General features: G+C 44.9%; 4 protein-coding genes across 5 annotated transcripts in view; 2 read left to right on the top strand and 2 right to left on the bottom strand.

Annotated features, from left to right (window-relative positions):
* LOC149358867 (exportin-4-like) overlaps window positions 1-1795 on the top strand; it is a 39453-nt gene extending 37658 nt beyond the window's left edge. Inside the window, exon 21 of the mRNA XM_089571084.1 lies at window positions 1490-1795. Coding sequence (XP_089427210.1) covers window positions 1490-1684 — 195 coding nt within the window. The 3' untranslated portion in view covers window positions 1685-1795. The remainder of the gene's footprint in view (window positions 1-1489) is intronic.
* On the bottom strand, window positions 1767-6318 carry Mpc1 (mitochondrial pyruvate carrier). Its single transcript, XM_089571085.1, has 6 exons — window positions 6000-6318; window positions 5867-5870; window positions 5758-5773; window positions 5567-5647; window positions 4794-4926; window positions 1767-1918 (listed from the first exon to the last, which is right to left on the bottom strand). The coding sequence occupies exons 1-6, from the start codon at window positions 6065-6067 to the stop codon at window positions 1894-1896; spliced, it is 327 nt and encodes a 108-aa protein (XP_089427211.1). The 5' UTR covers window positions 6068-6318; the 3' UTR covers window positions 1767-1893.
* Window positions 6319-6358: 40 nt separating this feature from the next.
* Window positions 6359-14291, top strand: CstF64 (cleavage stimulation factor subunit 2 CstF64). The gene is made up of 10 exons (XM_089571067.1): window positions 6359-6619; window positions 6702-6780; window positions 6861-7030; window positions 7130-7164; window positions 7592-7699; window positions 8314-8763; window positions 9654-9732; window positions 10576-10653; window positions 11345-11685; window positions 14153-14291. Exons 1-10 carry the CDS (start codon window positions 6562-6564, stop codon window positions 14255-14257), a joined length of 1503 nt encoding a protein of 500 aa, XP_089427193.1. The 5' UTR covers window positions 6359-6561; the 3' UTR covers window positions 14258-14291.
* Window positions 13886-22339, bottom strand: LOC149358864 (putative ATPase N2B). Of its 2 annotated transcripts, XM_089571068.1 has the most exons (11): window positions 21796-22338; window positions 21542-21702; window positions 21410-21473; window positions 20978-21079; window positions 18878-19108; window positions 17748-17806; window positions 17586-17668; window positions 17228-17298; window positions 16423-16523; window positions 15381-15641; window positions 13886-14382 (listed from the first exon to the last, which is right to left on the bottom strand). In XM_089571068.1, exons 1-11 carry the CDS (start codon window positions 21902-21904, stop codon window positions 14266-14268), a joined length of 1359 nt encoding a protein of 452 aa, XP_089427194.1. In that variant the 5' UTR covers window positions 21905-22338; the 3' UTR covers window positions 13886-14265. The 2 variants fall into 2 exon arrangements, with proteins under 2 accessions (XP_089427194.1, XP_089427195.1); XM_089571069.1 differs by lacking the exon at window positions 18878-19108 and having other exon boundaries at window positions 21796-22339.
* Between the last annotated feature and the right edge of the window lie 186 nt (window positions 22340-22525).

Here is a 22525-nt window from a genome sequence, read left to right as displayed (position 1 = left end):
AGGTGGCATTTTGCCGGTTACACCTACTTCGCTGATGACTACGATGCAGAAGCCAGGAACGGGTGCCTAAGAACTTTGCTTTAAAATGCGGCATAATCTTGTCTTTAATTTGAAGCGCTGCTTTGTTTCTGTAATATTTTTGGCGCTTGCGTTGTCATTTACCAGTTTCACCCATGATGCAGTGGTACTTTTGGAGGAAAACAGCCAACAAACACAGTCAAACCCTTTTATAACAATTCCGATTATAACAATATTGAAGCAAGCACTCAGTGTAAGGGAAGACTTCACGTAAGACGTTTATTCTAGCCCTCTGCCAGAGACTTGTTCCAAGCGAACTGCCCCAAGCGATGACGATGGGAATCTTCAGGTGAAAGAGAATGAAGTCGCAGCCAGAGAGGCGACGACGACGAAGGCGAATAAATTGCTCGCAATATATTGGATAAAAGTGGTCGCTCGCGGCACTGCCAGCTTTACCATGTGTTCTATGGTAAAATAAACCGCTTGTAGCGGTGCTGTCATAGCACATGGGTTGGGTTTGTGGGACCCAAGTTGTTCTTTCTGAGCTCTTCCCCTACGCCACCTGCCATGCTTGGCAGGCGGACGCTTCACGTGGATGACCCTGCTCTGGTGATGTCACTTCCGTCCAGCCAGTGGGCATTTACCACTTCTCGCAGACAAGCCACACAGGTGGCAGCACCTGCCATTGCAGGGCAGTGGTGCATCACCTAACTGCTGCAACAGGAGTGGTATGAGGACTACCAGGGACCTATGAATGTAAAGCTGAGTGAGAATGACCGATTCTGCATAAATGGGCATTAACCCGTTAACGCTAGCAAGTTGTACCCTTAAGGCAGAGCTGAGGTGTGCCCTCCAATTTTCTTTGTGTATGCATATACCATAAATTTAAACATTTTGTTTAGTACCTTATAAATGTTGGGCACAAAGTTTTGCAAGCTGACCAGTATTAAATGGCTCATGACCATGGGTGGCGGTACATGAAGCTTTCCATATAGCTAAAAGATCTGGCTTTAGAATTCTTATACATGTTAGTGATCAGAATTAAATGAGAAAATTTTCAGGTGTGTCATTTACCAAATGTGTGAACTTCATTTGTGTGCAGATGTGCATTGCTCATGGGAAATTACTATTGCAAAGTGCTCCCAAAATTGGACTTTAGTTACTGTCAGTAGTACTCATGTCTTATAGTGGATCCTCTACCTGTGAGCGAATATGATAACATACAACTGTATCTGTTGGAGAATGGAAGAACGTCATTCCTGTTAAATGTTTTCCAGTAGATGTATGAAGTCAAAGGTCCTGCAAAAATCAAACCTCTTGAGAGAGGCTTCCTAGTGCTTGGGAAAATGACTTTTTGCTATACGTAGCAAAGTTATGTTGACATATTGTTCAGTACTGCTGCGTAGTCTATTCACTTAATGATGGGGTACGTATTAGAGCGTCCATCAACATTGCGACTTGCTTTTTCCAGGAAAGCTTCGCGCAACTATGCCAAGCTCTTGTGGCAAGCCAGCAGGATGCCGCAGTGAGGCAGCGCCTAGCCCATTCCTTGGAGACTCTGACACGGGCACAACCCCTGACTCCGGAACGGGCCAACAGACTTCGCTTCAGGGATGCCTTCGAGACCTTTGTCACAGAAGTTCGGGGATACCTTTGTGTCAAATGACCTTTCACTGCCGCCTCTATCATCCCTCTCTACCCCATGCCGTCCTCTCATTCTTGGGACAGAAAGACAACTCATCCACATCTGGAAGGAGTAAAAGTTGCTTTATTTCTCTATGGATGTAATCTCTGTCCCTGTGGTTGTTTTACCCACCTACAGGGGCTTTCTTGGGTAACTTTATTGCTCCTAATGGGAAGACAGTGTCGCTGGGCCTACTTCTGCGGGCTCGTTAAGTACCTGAAAGAGATATAACAAAGCACTCAGTTCTCTGCAGAGCAAGACAAATATGCAGGGTTGTGCGAATACGAATGTTTCGAATAGCGAAGTGAATATATAAGTATTTTGAATTCTACAATTCAGTACAATAAGCTGTTGGATAAAGCTCTTGATGGTCTTATGTACTCTCTGGTGCTTACGCACAATTGCACTGCACTGGATGCAAGCACGCGTCATGCACACGGCACAGTGGCAACGTTGATAAATTGGGCCTCCGACGGCTGCATTGTTCGGCACGTTGCCGACGAGCGCGCATGATGAAAGCGAAAATACCGCGTCGGGAACTGCACTGTGCTGGCGTATGGAAAGCCCTAAGGATGAAGAAGAATGCAGAACTACCAACATGACCGAGGCGAGTGCTCTGTCGGCGTTGGCTTCCGTATTTGCAGTGTCGTGGGACTCCAACTTCTTAGCCGGCGTTACCTTACTGTGTACACCCTTCGACAGTTGAAATTGGATGAGAGGTGAACCGCCGGTTATTTTCAGTACCGCGATCAGAAAGCCAGCACTGCCGCCGCGGTGGCTCAGCGGTTATGGTGCTCGGCTGCTGACCCGAAAGACGTGGGTTCGATCCCGGCCGCGGCGGTTGAATTTCTTTGGAGGAGAAATTCTAGAGGCCCGTGTACTGTGCGATGTCAGTGCACGTTAAAGAACCCCAGGTGGTCGAAATTTCGGAGCCCTCCACTACGGTGTCTCTCATAGCCTTAGTCGCTTTGGGACGTTAAACCCCATAAAAACCAAAAACCAAACCAGAAAGCCAGCACTGCGAAGTGCTTTGATCAGTGTTTGCTTCGTACAGCATCACCATTTTCTTGGTGTAGGGGTACGTCACCCATACGCTTCTTTGGTACCTTTTCGCGTATTTAGATGAACGTACTCGCCTGAGAAAAATTTTCATTTAAAGCTTTTTACCAAGGATAGGTGCACCCCGTGCCTTTACGGAGCAGTGCAAGAGAGCGTGCTCGCATCTCCAGCAGCAGTACGAGCACGTGATCACGTGCGTGCAGTGCGGTCACGTGACTGTATGCCGAGTGCATGAGGTCTGAGAAATTGCAGCATCAAATGTGACACGCCTGAAATTTCAGTGTCTGGTAAATCTGTGAGCAACTTTTATGTTTAAAATCGGCAGCATGTTAAGAATCCCATGGTGAGGGTTTGAGACTGTGATGCTTAGTGCACTTTGGCTTGCTGCTGTTTGAACATTGCCTAATGCAAGTCTGAAAGCATTTGTTTTATGTAGGCTATCAAAAATGCCGGCATGTAGTAAAGCAGTATCGATAAGTGGAATTCATGACTTACTATAGGGAACGCTGCTACATTTCTGACGTAACAACCATGTTTGTATTGCATGCACTTCTATGCGAGCTAGGGCAAGAATGGCTCGCGAAAATGTAACAGCCATGAAAAGACAGTACCCGGGGGCGTTGCTGCGAGGTTCTACGTATGTAAGTTACGTAGAAATGCAAGAGATAAAAACATTTAATTGGTGAGATACTGAAAATGATGCGGGAAAAAAAACAGTGCACTCAAGCTTGCTTAGTTAAGACACTAGGCAACAAATGACTGTCAGCCGTGACCAAACTGGTTGCTTTTCTTTACCTTTGACTCTTGCAAGGATAATGGATAATGGTAGTAACAGTGCCTTTGGTTTCAAGATGAATACAAATTTCCCTCCATTTCCACCGAAACCAAGTTTAGTGAGAATAGATTAAACTTGACAGCCAGTCGAAAAGCCACATCACTGAAAATGCAGTTTGCCAGTTAAGGTACTGAAGGTCCCATTAAGACGGGCAGATTTATGGAGTGGCTGGGGGAACCCAATTTTAATGATAAATTTTCTTTACTTTTTCATTGAAAAAATGGGCAGCATGATTTCCCAATGTGAAATTTCTCCCTCCCACATTCCTTAAATCTGCCACTGCATGATGAAGCAGCTTATGCAGATCTTAAACCCAACTAATAAATTTCCTTTTATTTAACTGTTGATGACAGTTATATAAAGATGTGGTTTTTCAGTAGTGAGCCTTAAGAACACATGCACTGACATGATGTCTTATTGATATCGTTGTGCCAAATGCTATCCCTTGCTAACATCCTGTTCCAACATTACTATGCTTTCCAAATAGTAGTCGAAATGTTGAAAAAGTTTTTCTGCAGAGAGCATGTACTAGACCAAAAAAGGAAATTCTGTGAATGTGCTTGACAAAAGATTTGAGAATAGAACAAAAGGAAGTGATAAGTAAACATTTTCAATGTAAACAGCCTGTCTGTAAAAATGAGGTTTGCGTTTAGTCAGTGCACACAAAATATGATTACAGTCGGACACAATTTGAGTCTGCAGTGAAGCTCCGCCCACGTTCAGGACCGCCACACACAATTTCTCCTCAACAAAGCAGTACGCAGTTAGGATTTTTTGTTACCTAAACAATAAAGTAATCACGAGAAAAAAATAAGGTATAGAATTTTGACACCTGGCTTGTTTAATACAGCCAAAGATATGATTTCGTTTACTGTTGTGGTTGGCCAGCATACTAACAGCTAGGACGCTGCAGACTGAGGCTCAGTGTTAAAAACTGCTGTTTTTTTTTTTACGTTGTATCCTACTATAGTACCCCATTTTTAACTTGAGTGAAAATGTCAAGTTTACACTATTTGTATTTACAGAAAAATAATAAGATAAAAAAGCTCAGTATTAATGTTTAAACTTTTTCAGGATATTAGTTTTTATACACAAGCAAGGGTGGATTCACAACACTAATTGCGGCAGCACTGTCTACTTATTTCATGCTACCATGCTCCAACAAACTGCAGAGAAAACATGCTGAAATGCACTCACTCGTGTTTAATAAGCCGGCATCCTTGAGTGATTTGAGCAGCCTCGTTTGTGAAGTGGCAAGCAAACAGGAGCATATTTCTGGGTTGGACCTTGAGTGCAAATCTCATGAACAACAGAGAGTATATGCATAATGCTGAAAAAAAGAGATGGGAAGGGGGCTGTCACTTAATTTTGTTGCACATTAAGCACTGTCCTGAAGTTGCATTTACACACATTGATCATGCAGGCTTACACAACAAACCAATTTTCCTGCTCCAAGAAAGGATTATTTATGCGGCTCTGTATACTAACATTAGATTGGCAGATCTAATTTGCGGCTAAGGCTGATGCACATCACTTACAGTAAAATAAAACACCTTAAATTTTTGCCACCATTCAGTTTCTTGAGGCTCAGATCTAATGCTGTTATTTTAGCTCAGGTGCAGGGCACACTTGAATTACTGCAGACGCTCTCCACTTGATCTGTACACTGGATGATATGCCATTCCATGGTGGCATGGTTGCTTTTGCCCAGTTGGCGTGGAAACACGCGAATGACAAACACGTACTACGTGAGTAAATGTCGGACACTGAACAGTCCAGAACATTCGTCGCAGGCGCGCTGTATTTGACACCTGAACTTTCAATGTCAAAAAAGAACAAGGAATAACGTAGACTGCGGCTTTCATTTTTTTTCATTATTATTGCATGCGCACGCTGCCGCCAGGAAAAGTGAAAAGCGATACGAGTGGCACAAACTTCCCGCGGAGCATTTACGTTATGTGAACTCTTACCTGTGGTCATTTTACCGCTGATAATACTTGGGTCTTTCTTGATGTCTGCTATGGCAGCCAGGGGGATTCCCCAGTTAGCAACTAAGTAGGAATAAAAGGAAAAAAAGTGTCAAACTTCCCGGTTAAAGCGAAAAAAGTCAAAACTTCCTGATTAAAGCGCCGATAAAATGCGATGTTCTGGCATTACATACCTGGTCCCCAGAAGTGCTACAAACAGGAGGAAAAGAAACCTACTTATTAAACAAGGAACCGATCTGACACACGGAAGAAAACAAGCCAGGTGAAAAGCTTTTTACTCACGGTGCTACAAGGTCAGGTGAGAAGTACCAGATTAGGTAGCGCGCCGTCAGAGACATGAACAAACGAAAATGAATTAATAGTCTCGGAACTCAAAGAAGCACGCTTTGAATGAAGTGCGTGATGTTTAGCTCACCTGCACAGGTATTCTCTGAACTCCTTGCTTCCCAGCTGCTTAATGAACTGACTGGCGTATCGAGACATTTTTTTCAATGTCGCGCAATATCAAGCTGGGGAGGTTTCAATCAGGACCACCAAGAGCCCTTACGGACAGGTAGGACTAGACGATGATTGGTCGGTAAATCTCTCCGGTTCTTTCAAATCATGAGTATCATAAGCAGAGCCAGTCTACTCAAGCGTAAGCCTCTTGATTATGTTGCTAAACTTTGCTTTAGAGGCGCAAGCAGACCGCTGCTACTACTACGACACTGCGGCATTGAGCAGAAGGCTAAAACGGCATGCAGTAGCCGAACGGAGAGCCTTAGTCGATGCACAGCCAACATTGACTCATATCGAGCCGAACTGCGGAAGAAGTTTTTGTGTACGCTGTGCTGCTGCACGCTGCCGGCGCGAAAGCGCTACGATCTCGCCGCTTTTGCCGTGCTGTGCTTGGTAGGGGTTAAGGGAATAAGTTATTATCTTAAGTAAGTGCCCGCCCTGACGCCGACCTGGGGAAGTCGCGCAAAAACGCTGCCGACATGACAGCAGTTCAAGGGGTCCTCTCAGCCGCCGAACGCTCTGTGCGTTCGGTGTTCGGTGAGTGAGCGCCGTCCCTCAAATGCGCATGTTCTTCTGTCTACACCATCTCTGAACGAACTCCTCCGCATTTGTGTTGCAGTGGGGAACATTCCCTATGAAGCTACAGAAGAGCAGCTAAAAGACATATTTTCCGAAGTCGGGCCAGTGGTCAGCTTTAGGTGAGCACACTTTGCAAGCACGACATTCGTTTCACTTTCGTAACACAGTGACTTTAATCTAGCCTGTCGCTCATTCGCAGACTTGTCTATGATCGTGAGACAGGGAAGCCGAAAGGCTATGGCTTCTGCGAATACAAGGATCAAGAGACTGCGCTCAGCGCTATGCGCAACTTGAATGCTTTCGACCTCAACGGACGTCCGCTGCGTGTAGACAACGCTGCAAGCGAGAAGAGTAAAGAAGAGCTCAAAAGTGAGGTCTCTTGTTTCCAAGAATGATAAGCCTTCATCATTATTTATTGCCTATGGCCCTGTCTTGATTCCAATAAATATCGTTTTTTCTCTCTTTCAGATTTGCAGGCGTCATTAGGTGGTCCTCCTGTTGAGGTGGGTGTAGGAGCCAGTCGCAATAATTTGAAAGCGGTATAAATCACAATTCTTTACCTTTTTAGCATGGGAGTAGTTTTAGCAGAAGATTGGTTCATAACTTCTAAGCATTGGACTCATTCCAGCCTAGGTGTACGCTCTTGCAGTTTAAAAAGTGCTTAGTTGTAGCATGCGAACTTCTTGAATGCTAATCTCTGAGCCGCGGGCAACTGCACTGATGTGAAGAAAGAGCCATCTTTTAGGCAGAGCTAATGATGATATGTTGCACTTTGGATTCCAGCTGCTGCAGATTTGCACTGCATGCCTGTAATCTGCCCCCCCCCCCCCCCCCCCAATAAAAATAAAATAAAAATAAAAACGTACAGCAGGATCATTATTTTGTGCTGCCTCACACATTACGTTTATAGTCTATTCATTCATTCTTCAGAGTCCTTATGGTCCAGAGGTGGAGCCCGAACGTGCACCTGAAGCCATTTCCAAAGCTGTAGCAAGTTTGCCACCTGAACAGATGTTTGAACTGATGAAGCAAATGAAGGTATGCTATATCGTGCACAGTTCAGTGGCACTTTGCATGATGCATGAACTGCATGTGGTGTTCTGGTCACTATTAGCTTCCATGCAGCTCTTGTTACCAAATTCAGCAGCAATTGCCTTGCTAGGCAGGGTTGTTAGAATGTCTTACTCATTGGCTGACTCACTCACTTGAGACAAAATGTGTTACTTAGGAGCTGCATGGTGAAGTTTTTATTTAATACATCTAAGTTGAACACTGGATATGAAACCTGTCCTAACAACCTGTAACCGCATAGCAGAAACACCTTCCTTTTACTTCCTTGTAAGCTTTCTGCCACTTGTTACACTTTTTTGTACCTGTTCTTTGGTTCTTGACTTTAATAGGCCTACCGCCTGTGCCTTTTAGGGGCAACGAGTGATGTTACCGTCCCCTCCTGTTGCAGTTGTTTTATATCAGGTTACCTTAGCCTGGCAAAGCAGTGGAAGTTTACTGTGTTGACGTTAGTGTGTGGCGTGCAGAGCCTGTGCTATTGTGTGCCATGCACATTATTTATATTTATGCGCATGTAACGACATAGATCCGAGTGTTACCCATTCTTGCTTTTCTTCTTTGGTGACTGTATTTCACCACTGCAGCTCTGCATCCAAAACAACCCCGGGGAAGCACGCAACATGCTCCTGCAGAACCCTCAGCTGGCATATGCGCTGCTCCAGGCACAGGTCATCATGAAGATTGTGGAACCTCAGGTGGCCTTGAGCATATTGCACCGCCAGAACCCCAACCTCAACCCACTGGGCACAGGCTCGCAGCAGCCCCTGGGTGGAACCCAGCCACCACTGGTGGGTGGTGCTGGTTCCATGGTCAGTGGTGCAGGGCCCATGGCAGGAGCAGCAGGGCCCCTGGTGACTGGGGCTGGGCCCCTTGTGGGTGGAGCTGGACCTTTGGTTGGTGGAGCCGGACCCTTGGTGGGAGCCACTGGTGGGCCGCAGCCTGCCCTGGGACCCCAGGGACTGGGGCCACAGGCACTGGGTTCCCAGTCTTTGGGTCCTCAGTCAATGGGGCAATCCTTGGGACAGCAGCCTGGAGTGAGTTGTTATACTGCCAGTGGGCTTGCTTTCATCCAGGCAGTCACACTTGTTTCTGTTGGGCTTCAGAGTGATTGTGAGCAGCTTTGCTAATCCATGCTTTAGCTGCTCAGTGTTATCAGCTAACACTTTCTGCCTGACAGATGATACTCAAGGCAGGTGCTATAGCTCAGCTTCAGCGTAGTACATAGGTGCGCTTTTTGTCATGTGTATGCATCGTTGGAGCCAGAATTGATGGCACAAAACATCACTGTAACTGCTGCTGCAGCAGCCGCACATGGCAGTTATTCGTTCTACATCGTACAGCCAAATGCACAAGCAGCGTGGCAGCACAAGGTGTCTCCGGTTGCCATGCCATGGCTCTGTATGGAAGAGAGCACCTGAGGGGCAGCACCAGAGAGGTGGCAGAGAGGCGGCAGAGAAGTGCGGCCCAAACAGTTTTTCCGGTGTGACAAGGAGTTCGCCAGCCGTTAGCACAGAATTTTCTATACATGGTGCTGGACAAAAGGGTCCTGTTTCCATTGAGTTCGTGTTGATGCGACATGACAGGGTTGGTGGAAACATCACGTTGGCGAACATAGTTTGCAGACTGTTTCCACAGTGTGACTAAGCCTTTACTCTCATTTTTGGTCAACAACAGCAGAGCCAAAACAGGAATTATGCTCGAGAGCTTTCCTATCCTGTTCACACCTGAAACAATAAAAATAGTGTATTCCATGGCACTGATATTGTCTGATTGCACTTGTAAGGACATCTTGTAATGAAGCAAGGCCCTGCATTTATTCACCGATTTTTTTTTTTTTTGGCACTGAATTTGAACCGCACAGATTGGTTGTTTTAGATCCTTGAAGGTGCTGGTTTTACTTATGTTCTTTTCAATTTCTCTGCAGGGATTGGGACCACTGGGAGGGTCAGGTGGTGGACCGGGGTTTCCTGGCGAACAGGCCTTCCCAGAGCCAGGGTTTGGAGGTGGGCTGACAGTATTTATTGGATTCAATTCAGAGTTTCATCGTTGTCTGGGCAGCAGTGTTTGAGCATTGAATTAGGCATTGCGCTGCCTGATGCGGGCTCGCATGCCGATTATAAGCGGTGCAATAGTACGTTGTCAGTCAAACATGGGCGCTCCCACATGGCATCCCAGATCCTTGGATTGGACAAGCTGCCGGCTGGAGTTATGCAGTAAACTTTACATTAGAAATTACGGGACCACAGGAATTCTGTGAATTGTTCAGGATTTCAAATAAACCAATATCGAATTATCGAGGTTTTACTGTAAATTCCAACAGCTGTAAACAGATATGCATGAATGCATTTCCTGTACTTCAGCATGCGGGTTTTGTTTAGCTTTTGATGTTGGGAATTTCGGATGATACGAATATGAGCTCGTGAGATGTGTATCGTCGAGATTTTATTGTAATAAAATACCCTCAATAACTGACACTCTGATGGGACTGAAGATTTGAATTTTTGCGGAGTAGGAAATAAAGGGAGCCATTTCAGTGTCTTTGGTGTTAAGGGGCCAGAGTGTCAGTTTGAATTAAAAAAGTTGGAATTTAGCAGTGAATGCATTTGGTTCATTTCAGCGGCATGTGTCCAAGTGCAGGGCACAACCGATAACATGTGGCCGCCACCCACATTGGCAGCCACAAAAACCATGTGCACACTTTTCAGGTGCCTTCTGAAGAGAGCGTTGGTAACCTCTAAACTCATTACTGTGTGCAGTTTACTGTAACTTAGAGGAACACAATGATGACCTCCTAAATTTACCAGATGTTATGTACAGGCTGTCTCATATTCTTCTGTTGTCTTCAGCACCAGCACGAGCATCATTGCTGGGGGAGCGACCTGCAGGGCCTGACCAGATCAGAAGCAATCCTTTCGATCCTCGTGGTGAGTGCCATTGAAATTGTCACACATGTGGAATTCAGCTGTACTCTGCATGCATGTTCAGGTTTGAGAATAATGTGACACTTGCCATTTGTTTTTGTGAACTTGGAAACATGTTGAGTAGGGCTTACTTGCAATATGTTTGTCTTGTACCCCATTTTCTCCTCTCTTCATTGGATACAGATGTCCTCACTATTTTGCCATGGAGGAAAACATTGAATTATTGTAGAAAATCTGAACTTTAAATGCTAACATCCACAGAATTGTGTATTGGGAACTAAGGGGTGCCCCTCTTCTGTCCCCCCACCCCCTTATTTTTTTTTTTTCTGTTGGTTTATGCTGTGTACGCATTTATCATGTCCAAAGTAAGTGGACAAGTAGTTGGGCCTTCCGTCAACTTTCATGCCATTGCTTTTGATTTCACCTTCATGTTACAGTGCACCCATGGCTTGGTGCAACTTGCTTCTGATAAACATGAGTTGCTAATGGTTGGTGCTAGCCTTTGGCTGGCTACAGTGTGCGCATGCACCACACACCATGAGTGGGTCACGGAGGCATATGCTTCTGACGAACTAACCAAATACTGTGCAGTTTCTTTTTTGTGTGTGCGCATATTATTTTACACATCAGCAGTGCTAGCTCAACAGGGCATGTCAGCCTAACATGTGCCCCCTCTCTCTCTCTTCCTGTGCAGTGATGGGCCCCATGGGTGGGGGTTCCGGCAGGGGTGGTGGCCTGGGAGGAGGGCCCGACCCTCGCCTGGACCCCCGGGGAGACCGGGACCTCCGCGTCATGCCCCCCATGGGTGACCGCGACATGCGCCAGCAGCCGCCCCTTGAAGACCAGGACCTGCGCACAGACCCACGCTACCGGCCCGGGGCACCCTTTGACCCCCGCAGTCGGGGGGGACCCTTTGGCGGTGGAGCCAGGGATGACCCCCGCATGGCAGGTGGAGCTGGACGCCCGGGACCCCCTGCCGCTGCAAACACGGTCATCTCCGCACAGGACCAGGAGAAGGCTGCACTCATCATGCAGGTGAGCTCTTCACTGCTCATACTAATGGGGCTGCCACATTGGGTTGGGGGTCAGCACCTTTTGATAGTGGTGAACAATGTTGACTTTATCGTAGGTATGCCGCAAACCGTTTTTTTTTTTTACTAACCAGAGGGAATGCTATCTGGCCTTTGTGGGTTGAGGAAGGGAGTGCAGTACACCCTCTACTGTCATTTCTTTCCTTTGCTCTGCACAAGTATGGGAGTTATTTATACCTTAGCCGGTGATAATGCTTTCTCGTTTTTCCCATCAGACTGTGATGAGTGTGATAAGAACATGTAGGGCCAAAGAGCTCGGCCTTGGGTTTAGAGGTCGCAGTTACGTCACTGGCTTAGATATGCTTGTATCTGAAGAATACCACGTTGTCTATATTATCCATGGTGCCAACTTTGTCATATTTTAATGCACAGAGTTAGTCTATAACTGGTCGACATCAATATCAGCATTTTTGGGGGTATGCCAGAAGTGTCCTAGAGTTTCTTTTCCTCCAGAAACAAATTCTTTTAGATAAAAGTCATACAAAAGTGGCTTGAAGTTTAAAGAGTCCATGAAACCATATTTACTGATTTTGAGAAAAGCTGACAAGTGATCAGTATTAGGCTATGTTAGGTTATGTTATTTCGCCATATATTTCCTTCCAGGTGACATATATTTGAAATCTAAATGCATATTTGAAATCAGCATTCTGCAATATGCCGGTGTGCTAAGTTTCAGTAAAGTATGTTCACGAATAAAAAACAGGTTTTAAGGTCCTCGTACCCCCTAAAAGTGATGCTCGTCCTATTCCTCCTCAACACACACATGCGGATGCGCCTGAAAAAAAAAGAAGAAAAAATAAAACAGGTTGGGACTGTCACTTGGGAATGCCCAGTGAGAAGGCTCGCCCAGATTCCCAGCTCTATGTCAGAGGGGGAGGGGCAGCACGAAAGTGTGTTGAGGTATTGCCCTAATCAGTTATGAGCAGCAATTTAAAAAAACTTTTAAATTGTAGGGACCACGCAGAGCTTTTAAATGGGACTGAGGTATTCACAAAGACCATCTCTAAAAGATTTTCTGCATTAAAATATGACCATCAGAATCGTTTCAGCATCCCCTTGGCAGTTTGTATCATATTGGCATGAATATAACGCGAGTAGGTATTTCTTCCTCACTTCATAGGTTTTAGGATGCACCTCGCATTGTATTAGGAGCCAAGGTACAAATATAACGCGAATCTTCTTTCTCACTGTTGCTCAAGAGCTACAGCAATTTTCAAGAATGGAGTGGCAAATGCCCCTCAGAGGAGCCCCTACAGCCAATGGCGTAGACTGATGGCGTAGACTGGTGTAGACTGAGGAGGAACAGAAAGCTGGGCGAGTTGGTTGTTATCCATTTTTTTAACAGCGCGAAAAGACGACGACGTTTACACACACAACAACACGAGCGCTGACTTTCAAATGAAAATTTATTAACACAAAAGATATGTATATACATAATCCCGCCAAAAAAACACACAAAAAACCTACTTAACTTATCTTAAACATCCGGTAACGACTTCTCAAGAAGGGCAAATTCACGATTCATCAATGACAATGACGGTTTAGCAACACACGCAGAACTCCCCTTATCAATGTGATAGGCCTCTACTAATTCTCTTACCGTCTGATCTTTGTGTTGGAAAACTACAGACGTGTCTTGAAGCAGAGGGGTACAGGTGTGATCACGTCTGCAATGCAGAGCTAAATTTGTGTAAACGTCGTCGTCTTTTCGCGCTGTTAAAAAATTGAGACTGAGGAGGTACCGTGGCAAATGATGCTTGTGCCTATTACACACAGGCAAATGACAATGATAGAAGTGCTGTTATTTCTTTATCTGATCTGAGCAAACACTGATTATATACGCTCTGTCAGCACGTTTGGTGTGCATTTCGGCATATATATGGGAAAGTTTTAATATCAGTGTGTGTACATATTCTTCGCTCCTATCCCCGATGCCCAGCTCTTAGAGTTTCAGTGATAAATGGCTATAAATTACCCATGTCTTCCATTTGGGCAGCCCCATGATCTGATAATTATAATTCAGTGAGAAATATTAGTTATGAGCTCAAATAGAATGCAGTCAGTTCTTGTTGCTCGGCAACGTGCATATTCGCCACCAGAGTTGCTGTCATGTTATTGTAGCCAAATGAAGCCTTCAGTCTGAATTGTGTAACATAGTGCGCATTTTATTACAAAGCACAGCACAGCATTATTCAAAAAGCCAAAAACAAGGCTTCTGCGAAAAAAAAAAGGGGAAATTTGCCGTATATTAGAAAGCATTAATTTCTCTGTCCTTGAATAAGTATCTTGAACAGTCACGGGCCATTGGTCTTGCCTTCTGGGCATTTGGATCAGGGTAGAGACAGCAAGATGACTGGACTGCCCTCAAGCCATAAGCCACATTGGTGATGTTGTCGATCTCCGTTCGGCAGGTGCTGCAGCTTTCGGACCAGCAGATCGCGTTGCTGCCTCCGGACCAGCGCCAGAGCATCATGGTGCTCAAGGAGCAGATTGCCCGCAGCACCCAGCAGCAGTGAGGACTCTCCTAATAAACATCCTTGCTTGCCTGTGCCCAGTAGTTCTCACTCTGCATCTCATTCAGCCGCGACACGGTCCGGTCGAAGGCAAACATCTCCTCTTCGCCACTGAAGATGCTCACATTCTGCAAGGCAAGGATATAAGGAAACAGAACTCTATAGATTACACACCTCATCCTTTTACTTAGCACATAACTGGAGCAGTTCTTTAGGTGTCGCCACTTCAGAGTGCGGGTGCTGTGTGGGCCATACAGGAAGGGGAACTCAGCATCTTTTAGTTGCATGATAGTGTCGCAGACAGCTTGGGGCTGTTTGAGGTGCTATTTTTTAATTAAAAGGGTATTAATGAATTGCTAATGCAATGTAGACACTGTATAAATATGCTGAGCAGTCAGTTTTGCCTTCCTCTTTTGAGGAAAGTTCAGAGCAACAAGCTTTTGTTCCACACCACCAGGGGCCACCAGTGTGTATCTTTCTGATGTGCAACATTATTTGCTTGTCCCCATATAGGGTACAATTAAGGTCTGTTACAATAGAACTGAGGGAACACTGAAATTTTTATTAGGACTATTGCTCATTTTACTTTACAAAGAGCCTTATTTGCCACTTATTTAAATCACAAAAAGGGCCTGAAAATGATGTCTGAGCTCACTGTTTTAAATGTTATGAAATACATGGCAGTAGCAGTGCTCTTTCCTTGTCTCCAACAGCATACAAAGTGGTCATCAACTTTGCACCACTAGAAGTGGAGACACCCATGGAGAATGCTTTCGGTTTATTGGTTTATTGGGATTTAACATCCCAAGCGACTCAGGCTATGAGGGACGCCCATGGAGAATGGTTGCAAAATAGTTTGGTATATCAACGTCACGGCTCAATCAAATCGTGGAAAAATTCTCTCCACTGCTAAGCAAAACTTTTAATAAAAAGCCACATTCAAAGGTTTGTTTAAAGTTTACTGTGGTTAAGCAGTTGTAAAATGGTGCCAAAATGCGATGTCTTTGTGGCAACCTTTTACTTACAGGCGGACCACGCTGAAAAACATAATGTGAAGCAGAATGCAAGTGACTGATGATACACTGGCAGTTTACAGCAGCCGTCGAGATTCGAGAAAAATGCATACCTTGTCACTGATTTGCAAGTCATCCATGAGCGAGCGGTTCTCATCAGTCAGGCTGTCGTCGCTCTTGACTGCCTGAAAGAGCTTATCAGCAGGGGCAGCGGCCGATAAGACCAATCGAACACGGTTGTCATACAGAGTGTCCACCAGAGTGATAAATCGCCGAGCTTGTGTCTTCTCGCGCAGGGTCAGCACAGGCACATCACGGATTAGTATTGTGTGGAATATCTGACTTAGTGCCAGGTAATCAACCGCACCAACTGCCTGCATAAAAAAGAATGGCAAAAGGCAAATGCACAGTAAGCCACTTAACGCTTTGCAGCATGACTGAAATGCAGTGAGAAATAAAGCCTTTATTTTAATGCACAATCTGTTCTCTGAAACTTTTTTTTTTCCAATTCAAGATCTCTTCTGCCTGTAAAACAAAGCTTCATTCGATAACAGGATATTCAAACTGCTCAAATCCTTGCCTTAAAATTCTACCATAATTCATGCCTTGCCTATACATGGATTGACAGTGATTGAGTGGTGTGCAACTGAAAGTCTAGTATTGCTAGCCGTTTTTACTTTTGATGGGTGCAACAAACAAATAGATCTAATTTCCTGGCCAACGCGCAGCTTCAAAACCATGTGAAAGGCTTTTCGGTGATCACTAGTGTACACAAGAACTCGTCAGGGCCTCGCAAATCCAAACTAATTGCAACTACCTTGGCAAGCTTTTACTTGCTTTCCCATTTCTCCAGAATGCAAATCCAGCACAGTTATCAAAGCTGGTTTCGTAAACCTTTTTGCTTCATCAATGGGCAGCCTAGGTAAAGCAAAACTGCTGCTGTCACTTTTGCTACAGCAAACATGCTTCTTTCATGCTCCTGTGTCTCTGTTAATGCTGTGAGGAAATATCCCATGAGACAGCGTAGAACAAGCAGTGATGAGAAATGCTCTGTGAGTGTTTCATGTGCTCTGGTGCACAGTTATTTGCTGCCCAAATGTCTGTGGTGTTCCCTTACAGTGCTGCCATAGCGGAATGATAGCATGTGCTACTTACGCGGTCGCATAACTCTGAGAAGGAAGCGTCCAGTATGCGGCCACAGGTCTTGCGGAACTCAACATTGCGCCCTTTGATAGTAAGCACACGTGGTCGTACAACTGTAAAACAAGAGGTTTTGCAAATAGCACTTTCATAAACATTTTGGCTTTGTCGCTCAATACAAGTCGACCACTTGGGTTTTGAGTGGGCTGAATCTGCACTCCCTACTTGCATTTCTGAAATGTGGCTAACCTACAGCCCAACTTTCTCCTCAGAGCAAGGCGCAACTTTTATCTCCTACTTTGTGAAAAATGAAAGGGAAAAAAAAGATTACTGGTAGCAGTGTCTTGCCTCTACTGCTTCTCCAAAACTGTCGTCTACAAGTCTTTGGTTATCACTTGCAGCAATATGACTGCAGGCAACACTTGCAATGCTGTGTTGCCTGTGTTTAGATGAAAAATTACTTTGCATACTGGTGTTCTTTCATAAGCTCACATAAGCTTTCATAAGCTTTCGTAAGCTCATAAGCTTTATGATGTGGACTATAATTCATTACGAAAGGATTGCTACTTAAGATATACATCTTGTGTGTAGCCTAGTGTGCCATAAGACACAGTTCTGCATTCTTTTCTAGCGATCAGTCTTTCTGAAGCTGATGACTGCCACCTTACTAACACCTGAAAACATGGCACCTAAGTGCATGGAGGCAGATTTTACACCTGTGCAGTAGTTACCATGTTGCCGAGTGATACAGAATAACCTTTTGAAAAAGCATGCTGTTTAAATCCATCCCTGCTGTTCACAACAGTACGTGGACACTCACTATCATTCTCTTGGCTGGCCAGGACCTTGAAGAGCTTGTCTAGCTCTGCATCCGCATCGTACTCGGACTTTCTGCAGGCAATTAAAGAATAAAAATTTTCAATAGCAAATTGTTCAGGCACCGGATGAAAATATTCAAAAGCTAGGCACTTAGCACAGAATGACGAGTTTGTGCACAACTTCTTCTCATTGATACAAGAGAACATGAAGAGAAGCCAGAATAATAATAAAAAAAAAAATGCTTGCACCCACTTGCAAGCATTTTGGTGTTCTAACCGGACGGGTGCAGTGCTTCTTCAAAGGCAACATCACAATGCTGTGACAGTTCAAAATCTTGTAGTAGACTGTTTGTTACTCACACGAAGTAGAAGCTGGTCTTGGTTGCACCTTTCTGGACCCTGTAGTCCACCCCGGAATCAAGAGCCACTGGTAAGCAGTTTTTCTGCAGTACACAAAGGATAAGACTCCTGTCTAAAGGAACGGAAACTGTGCAAATATAGCCCAAATTTAGATGTATATACCTTGAGCACATCAATGAAAGGCACAAAGTTGCTGCGCTGTAAGCCATTCTTGTACAGATCTGCGTGCACCAGAGAGAAAATAGTCAAAGGTCTTGGTCAAACCATATAATTTCCATTCAGCTAAGGTGGCTAATCAGCAAAAGATAAATGAAGTGGATGAATGGCTGCTACTGCTTTTCCAAGCATCGCTTTCCATTTAAATTCTATGCTACATGCAAGGCAGCCACACAGGCTCAGCATTTTGCATCTAGTAGGACTGACATAAATGCTGGAATGTGGAGGAAAAAAACATTTCACCCCTTGCACAGCCTTTATTTCGTTACTTGAAGATAAAGGGGCACTATGGGCAAGTTTGCATTTACTGTGTTCAGTAAAAAAAATTTATTCACTGGCTCTTTCTGGCTATGTTGACATTTGTCCGGCAGCAAGAGATGCATTTATCGCCCAAAAAATTGGATTTAAAAACATTCCCACCTGTCGATTCAAACTTGTGATGTCCTTACTGAAAAGGACAGGTTACCATCGTTCTTAAATGAATGGCATAGTAGCATGGCCTCTGGTATCCATGCCCAAGAATTGGTGTCGATGCACACATTTTACTTTCGAAATGGGCGGGTGATAGGGACACCTGTATTTTGTTTTTTGGTGTTTTCTAGCTCATGAAAGTTCCACTTTCAGTATGAGTGGTCTTGGGTTATCCTTTTGATATAGGCCAACCTTCAAGTGGCCTCAAATGTCCCTGTAATGATTACTTGAGAAATGTTGCAGAGCTTAGAGAGGTTGTGGCAACAGACGTGTCTCCAAGCTCTGTACAGTGCTCTTAAGTGTTCTATTGCATATTAACGTAAACATCTATGATAACAGTCTCTTAGTTGATGCAAGAAAAACTAATAGAGTAATGCTGATTGCAACTAGGATTTCTCAGTGTTCTGGAGATTAATTTTGCCTTTCCTACTAGGTAAAGATGAAGGTTTAGTCACAGCACTTATGCATAAATATGCTGGAAACTTGTCACGATCGAGTGCAGTTTTGCTGTTGCTTGCTGCACTGCACATGTGGGTTTTGGAGTGGTCTTGGTAAAACAGTCAGCTGCCTGTCCTTCACTGGTCAGCACCACAAAGGGCCCTCACCATCAGGCTTGCGGTTTGATGTGGCCACAACCACAGCACCTAGGTTAAACAGGTGACTGAAAAGGCGCTTGAGGATCATGGCATCGCCAATGTCCGTTACTTGGAACTCGTCCAAGCAGAGCAGCCAGGCACGGGCACAGATGGCTTCAGCCACAGGTGGGATAGGGTCGTACTGGGGCGACTTGCGACCCTGACCTGATTGAGCCGACTCATGCTTCCAGCTGTGGATGCCTGCCAGGGAGATAAAGAGAGCCAGACTGCAAACACACAGGAAAGGAAAGATTAACTTGTTTGAGAAGAGCAGGGTGCTCTTCAAGGGCTTGTGATAAGGATATTATTATATGCCCTTCATTCCAAAGAGGAAGTGACAAACGAAAGAATAAACAAGACACACAGTCTTTCTTCTTTCTTTATGCTTTTCCCGTTCTCTTTTCGACGTTTATTACCTTGAGCTGTTGGCCCAGCAAGAAATACCATGAAGAAAGTGAAAGAAAGCAAACTCTACAAACTGCAGCGAAAATGAAATACTTGGTATGCTGGAGGGAAGAACATAAGACAATGACTGTATTTTATGCAATAAATTAAGTATAAAAACGATGTTCGTGTGTATAAAAATGTTGGACGAAGCCATATGCAAATCAGGTGCGCTAGCACTTCGGTTTCCACTTCGGTTTCGGTCAAGGCGCAAAGGTCAAGAAGGTTTCAGACAAAGATTGGCTGAACCTCCACTTTAAGGTTATGATGCGATGAGTGCCCATATATGCAGAACTGGTCATTCTCTACTTAAAGGGACACTGAGGAGAAATTGAAGTTGGCTTGCATTGACAGAATACCAGCTCCTGATTACAAAAACGCCACTCATACTGACAACAAAGCTCTTGTAACGTAGAAAAGAGCAAGAACCAAAATACAGGTATCGCCGCCACAGGCCAAACTCGCAAGTACAAGTGTGTTGACGTCATAGGACAAGACAGTGTTGCTAGAACCGATGCTTCTAGTAACAGTGGGACACGAGAGGCCACGAATCACTGAGGCGCAGCCAATGCATGCGCAAATCTCCTTGACGTCTCCAGATGGCGCCACGCACCCGGCAGCTACGCGCACGCCTGCAGCATCGGGACCAATCAGCGCCTGCTCAAACGGCGGTAGGCGGGCTCCCGATATTCCGCTAACAGTTACAAGGTACAGGGTATGCTAAAGGTGTCTATTTGCGACAACTTCGTTGACGACTTCGAGAATGGGATCCATCATAACGCTGGCAAAACGCCGGTGCAAACGTAAACGAAACAACGGTAGCGACGGCCGCAATAGTCGATAGATGCCTTCAACATGCGGCCGGCGGTAGCTTTCTTTTCGGCTGCTGCTAGGCCGCTCTGCTGGCCGTCAGAAATCACGGAGTCTGCGTTACGTCATGTGCACGTCATGTTTCACGTCACTTAGTCCTGTGTCGTCATAAGAGAATCCCAAGTTTGAATCAGAGCGGCGGGAAAAACTTTTCAACTTCGAATCCAAATTTTTTAGAAATAAATGCATCTTTCGCTGCCGGCCAAGTGGCAACAAAGCCATGAAATGCCGAACTGTCGGATTTTGCTATAAAAAAAATATTAATAGAGCTCTCCTCACTGTCCCTTTAACATTCATAGATTGCTGAGAGTTCTCATACCACTGCTGGTGCAGTGGTGGAGCAGTTAAGTGATACATACTTCTGAAGGAACCAGCGCACAAAACACAATGGACAAGAAAAAGGCGGAACACGACGGACAGGAGCGCTACCAACTAGCCCAACAACAAGTGTTGCTCAAAGTTAAGTGATGCACCCTTGGGGCTTGTGAGACTCAGGCTCTTCTTGAGCAACCTCAGGGTCGCGGAGAAGGAGAAAGACAAACATTAGCGAAATCTGGGTTTTCGGGAAACAAAGAAGTGAAGCAAAGACACCTGAACGGGTAACTCCAGGTGCCAACAGTCATATGCACCCTATGTAATTCGGCATTAGCATGTCTTTCTTTTGCCTTTGTTGAAGTTGTGCGCATTTAACCGTGTATGCCTGCAATCTTCATTGCAGGCTGTTTGTGACGCATGCAGCTTGGCATATAAACGTACGGTTGTGAACATCCAGCATGAATGAATGGAAGTGCACTCGCTGCTTGCTCTCGGTGGCTGTTGACTCGTAGAACATGTCCATCAACATTGTCTTGCCTCGACCTTGAACAAGTGAGATGAAAAACATTTTGTTAACCATAGCCATGAAGTTAGTTTTACTGCATCAATACGAGGACTCAAAAACCAAAATCACCTTGAACTAAGCATTAGAGGTCTGAGTTTTGTGAAAATTCACTCGAGCAAGCATCTATAAGCGGATCCGAAACGCATACGTGTATAGAGCAATCTGTTTGTGACTTCTCTTTGGGTATTTGTCTATCGCCAATCATGAGGGAAAAGCGCATCACGATAGGTGGGCGCTAATGGAGAAACTACCAGCGTAACACACATAAAACACTGTTACTAAACAAAATCACATTCGTACAAACTTACCCACAGCACCATATATGTATATCCCTTGCGGTTTTTCCTTTGGTTTCTTTGCCTTGAATAACCACTGTAGAACAGAAAAGCAAACATTCAACTTTCAGCCCTTTACAATCTGGTCCAATCCTGATAGTTTACCTTCTCAAGAAGGCTCGGGGTGTGTGGCACGTAGTCTGCAACTTTGACCTGAAGTTCCTTAAGCAGCTGAGCGATTTTCAGCTGGTTCTCGTCGGGAAGCAACTCTCCCTGACCAAGCAACCGGTAGTAAATGGAAAGTACATCATCGCCAGCAGTTTCATCTGCACCAATATACATAAATAAAAAGTAGGATAGTCAGTGACCGGTGTTGCTGTCACAATAGTGTGACAATGATTGCAGTGAATATCTCTCACCTCTTACGCTTGTGACGGTCCGTACCGGCTCAAGGTAATGCGCACTACTGCGCCAACCGCATGCAATTCGTCGAACATGAGGGACAAGCCCTCCAGCCTTAACTATCATATTGCCCTTCGTAACTATACACTACAAGTTTGTCATAACAGCTGTACACGTCGCTGACGTACTGGTCAGCTCCCGTTAGTCCGTACTCGAATAATATCGATAAGCGTACACAAATCGCAGCAGTCCATTTCAGATCATTTCAGATGAGCGCGATGCTTGAAGTAAAGACGTAGTAGTACGTAGTTATGGCACAGTGACCTTTCATTCAACGTCGATTTGAAAGAGCCGGATGACACGCCTCAGTACTTCTCAGTGTTTTGCCAGGACAAGAGGGCATGCTGTTCCACTTAAATCGCATAACGAAGGAAATTTCCAACAGCTGCGATCAATTTTTGTCCCCAAATGTTAGCCTGCACGACGCACAACCACTGCCTACATATTGCATGCACTGCAGCAGCCGACACGCAAGGAGCAGGGTCAAAGGTACGGTCGAATTTAGCTCGACCACAGTTTCGCTCTACTTACTGGCAAATTTTTACTCATAACTGAAATAACTATTTGTTCTCAGCCCCAATTATTTTTATTGCAGTAATTAAAATGTTGTAATAAAGTTAATAAATTATTACAAATAGGGTTACACATAAATCTAGCCAAGCCAATCTTCAGCGGCAGCGGCGCCGG

Source organism: Amblyomma mixtum, chromosome 2 (assembly GCF_055824585.1).
Source record: "Amblyomma mixtum isolate Tamu chromosome 2, ASM5582458v1, whole genome shotgun sequence".
NCBI lineage: Eukaryota > Metazoa > Arthropoda > Arachnida > Ixodida > Ixodidae > Amblyomma > Amblyomma mixtum.
This window is presented reverse-complemented; position numbering and strand designations above follow the sequence as displayed.

What these genes read in the sequence shown, in the direction of transcription:
- CstF64 (XM_089571067.1), top strand. Translation starts at nt 6,562, where the DNA reads ATGACAGCAGTTCAAGGGGTCCTCTCAGCCGCCGAACGCTCTGTGCGT. An exon ending in GGGCCAGTGGTCAGCTTTAG is followed by an intron (nt 6,781 to 6,860) that starts GTGAGCACACTT and finishes GCTCATTCGCAG; the next exon opens with ACTTGTCTATGATCGTGAGA. An exon ending in AACTGATGAAGCAAATGAAG is followed by an intron (nt 7,700 to 8,313) that starts GTATGCTATATC and finishes TCACCACTGCAG; the next exon opens with CTCTGCATCCAAAACAACCC.
- Mpc1 (XM_089571085.1), bottom strand. Translation starts at nt 6,067, where the DNA reads ATGTCTCGATACGCCAGTCAGTTCATTAAGCAGCTGGGAAGCAAGGAG. An exon ending in CAGCGGTAAAATGACCACAG is followed by an intron (nt 4,927 to 5,566) that starts GTAAGAGTTCAC and finishes TCTTTTTTTCAG; the next exon opens with CATTATGCATATACTCTCTG. An exon ending in TGCCGGCTTATTAAACACGA is followed by an intron (nt 1,919 to 4,793) that starts GTGAGTGCATTT and finishes TATCTCTTTCAG; the next exon opens with GTACTTAACGAGCCCGCAGA.
- LOC149358864 (XM_089571068.1), bottom strand. Translation starts at nt 21,904, where the DNA reads ATGATAGTTAAGGCTGGAGGGCTTGTCCCTCATGTTCGACGAATTGCA. An exon ending in CTTTCATTGATGTGCTCAAG is followed by an intron (nt 17,669 to 17,747) that starts GTATATACATCT and finishes TGTGTACTGCAG; the next exon opens with AAAAACTGCTTACCAGTGGC. An exon ending in GGCCAGCCAAGAGAATGATA is followed by an intron (nt 16,524 to 17,227) that starts GTGAGTGTCCAC and finishes CTTGTTTTACAG; the next exon opens with TTGTACGACCACGTGTGCTT.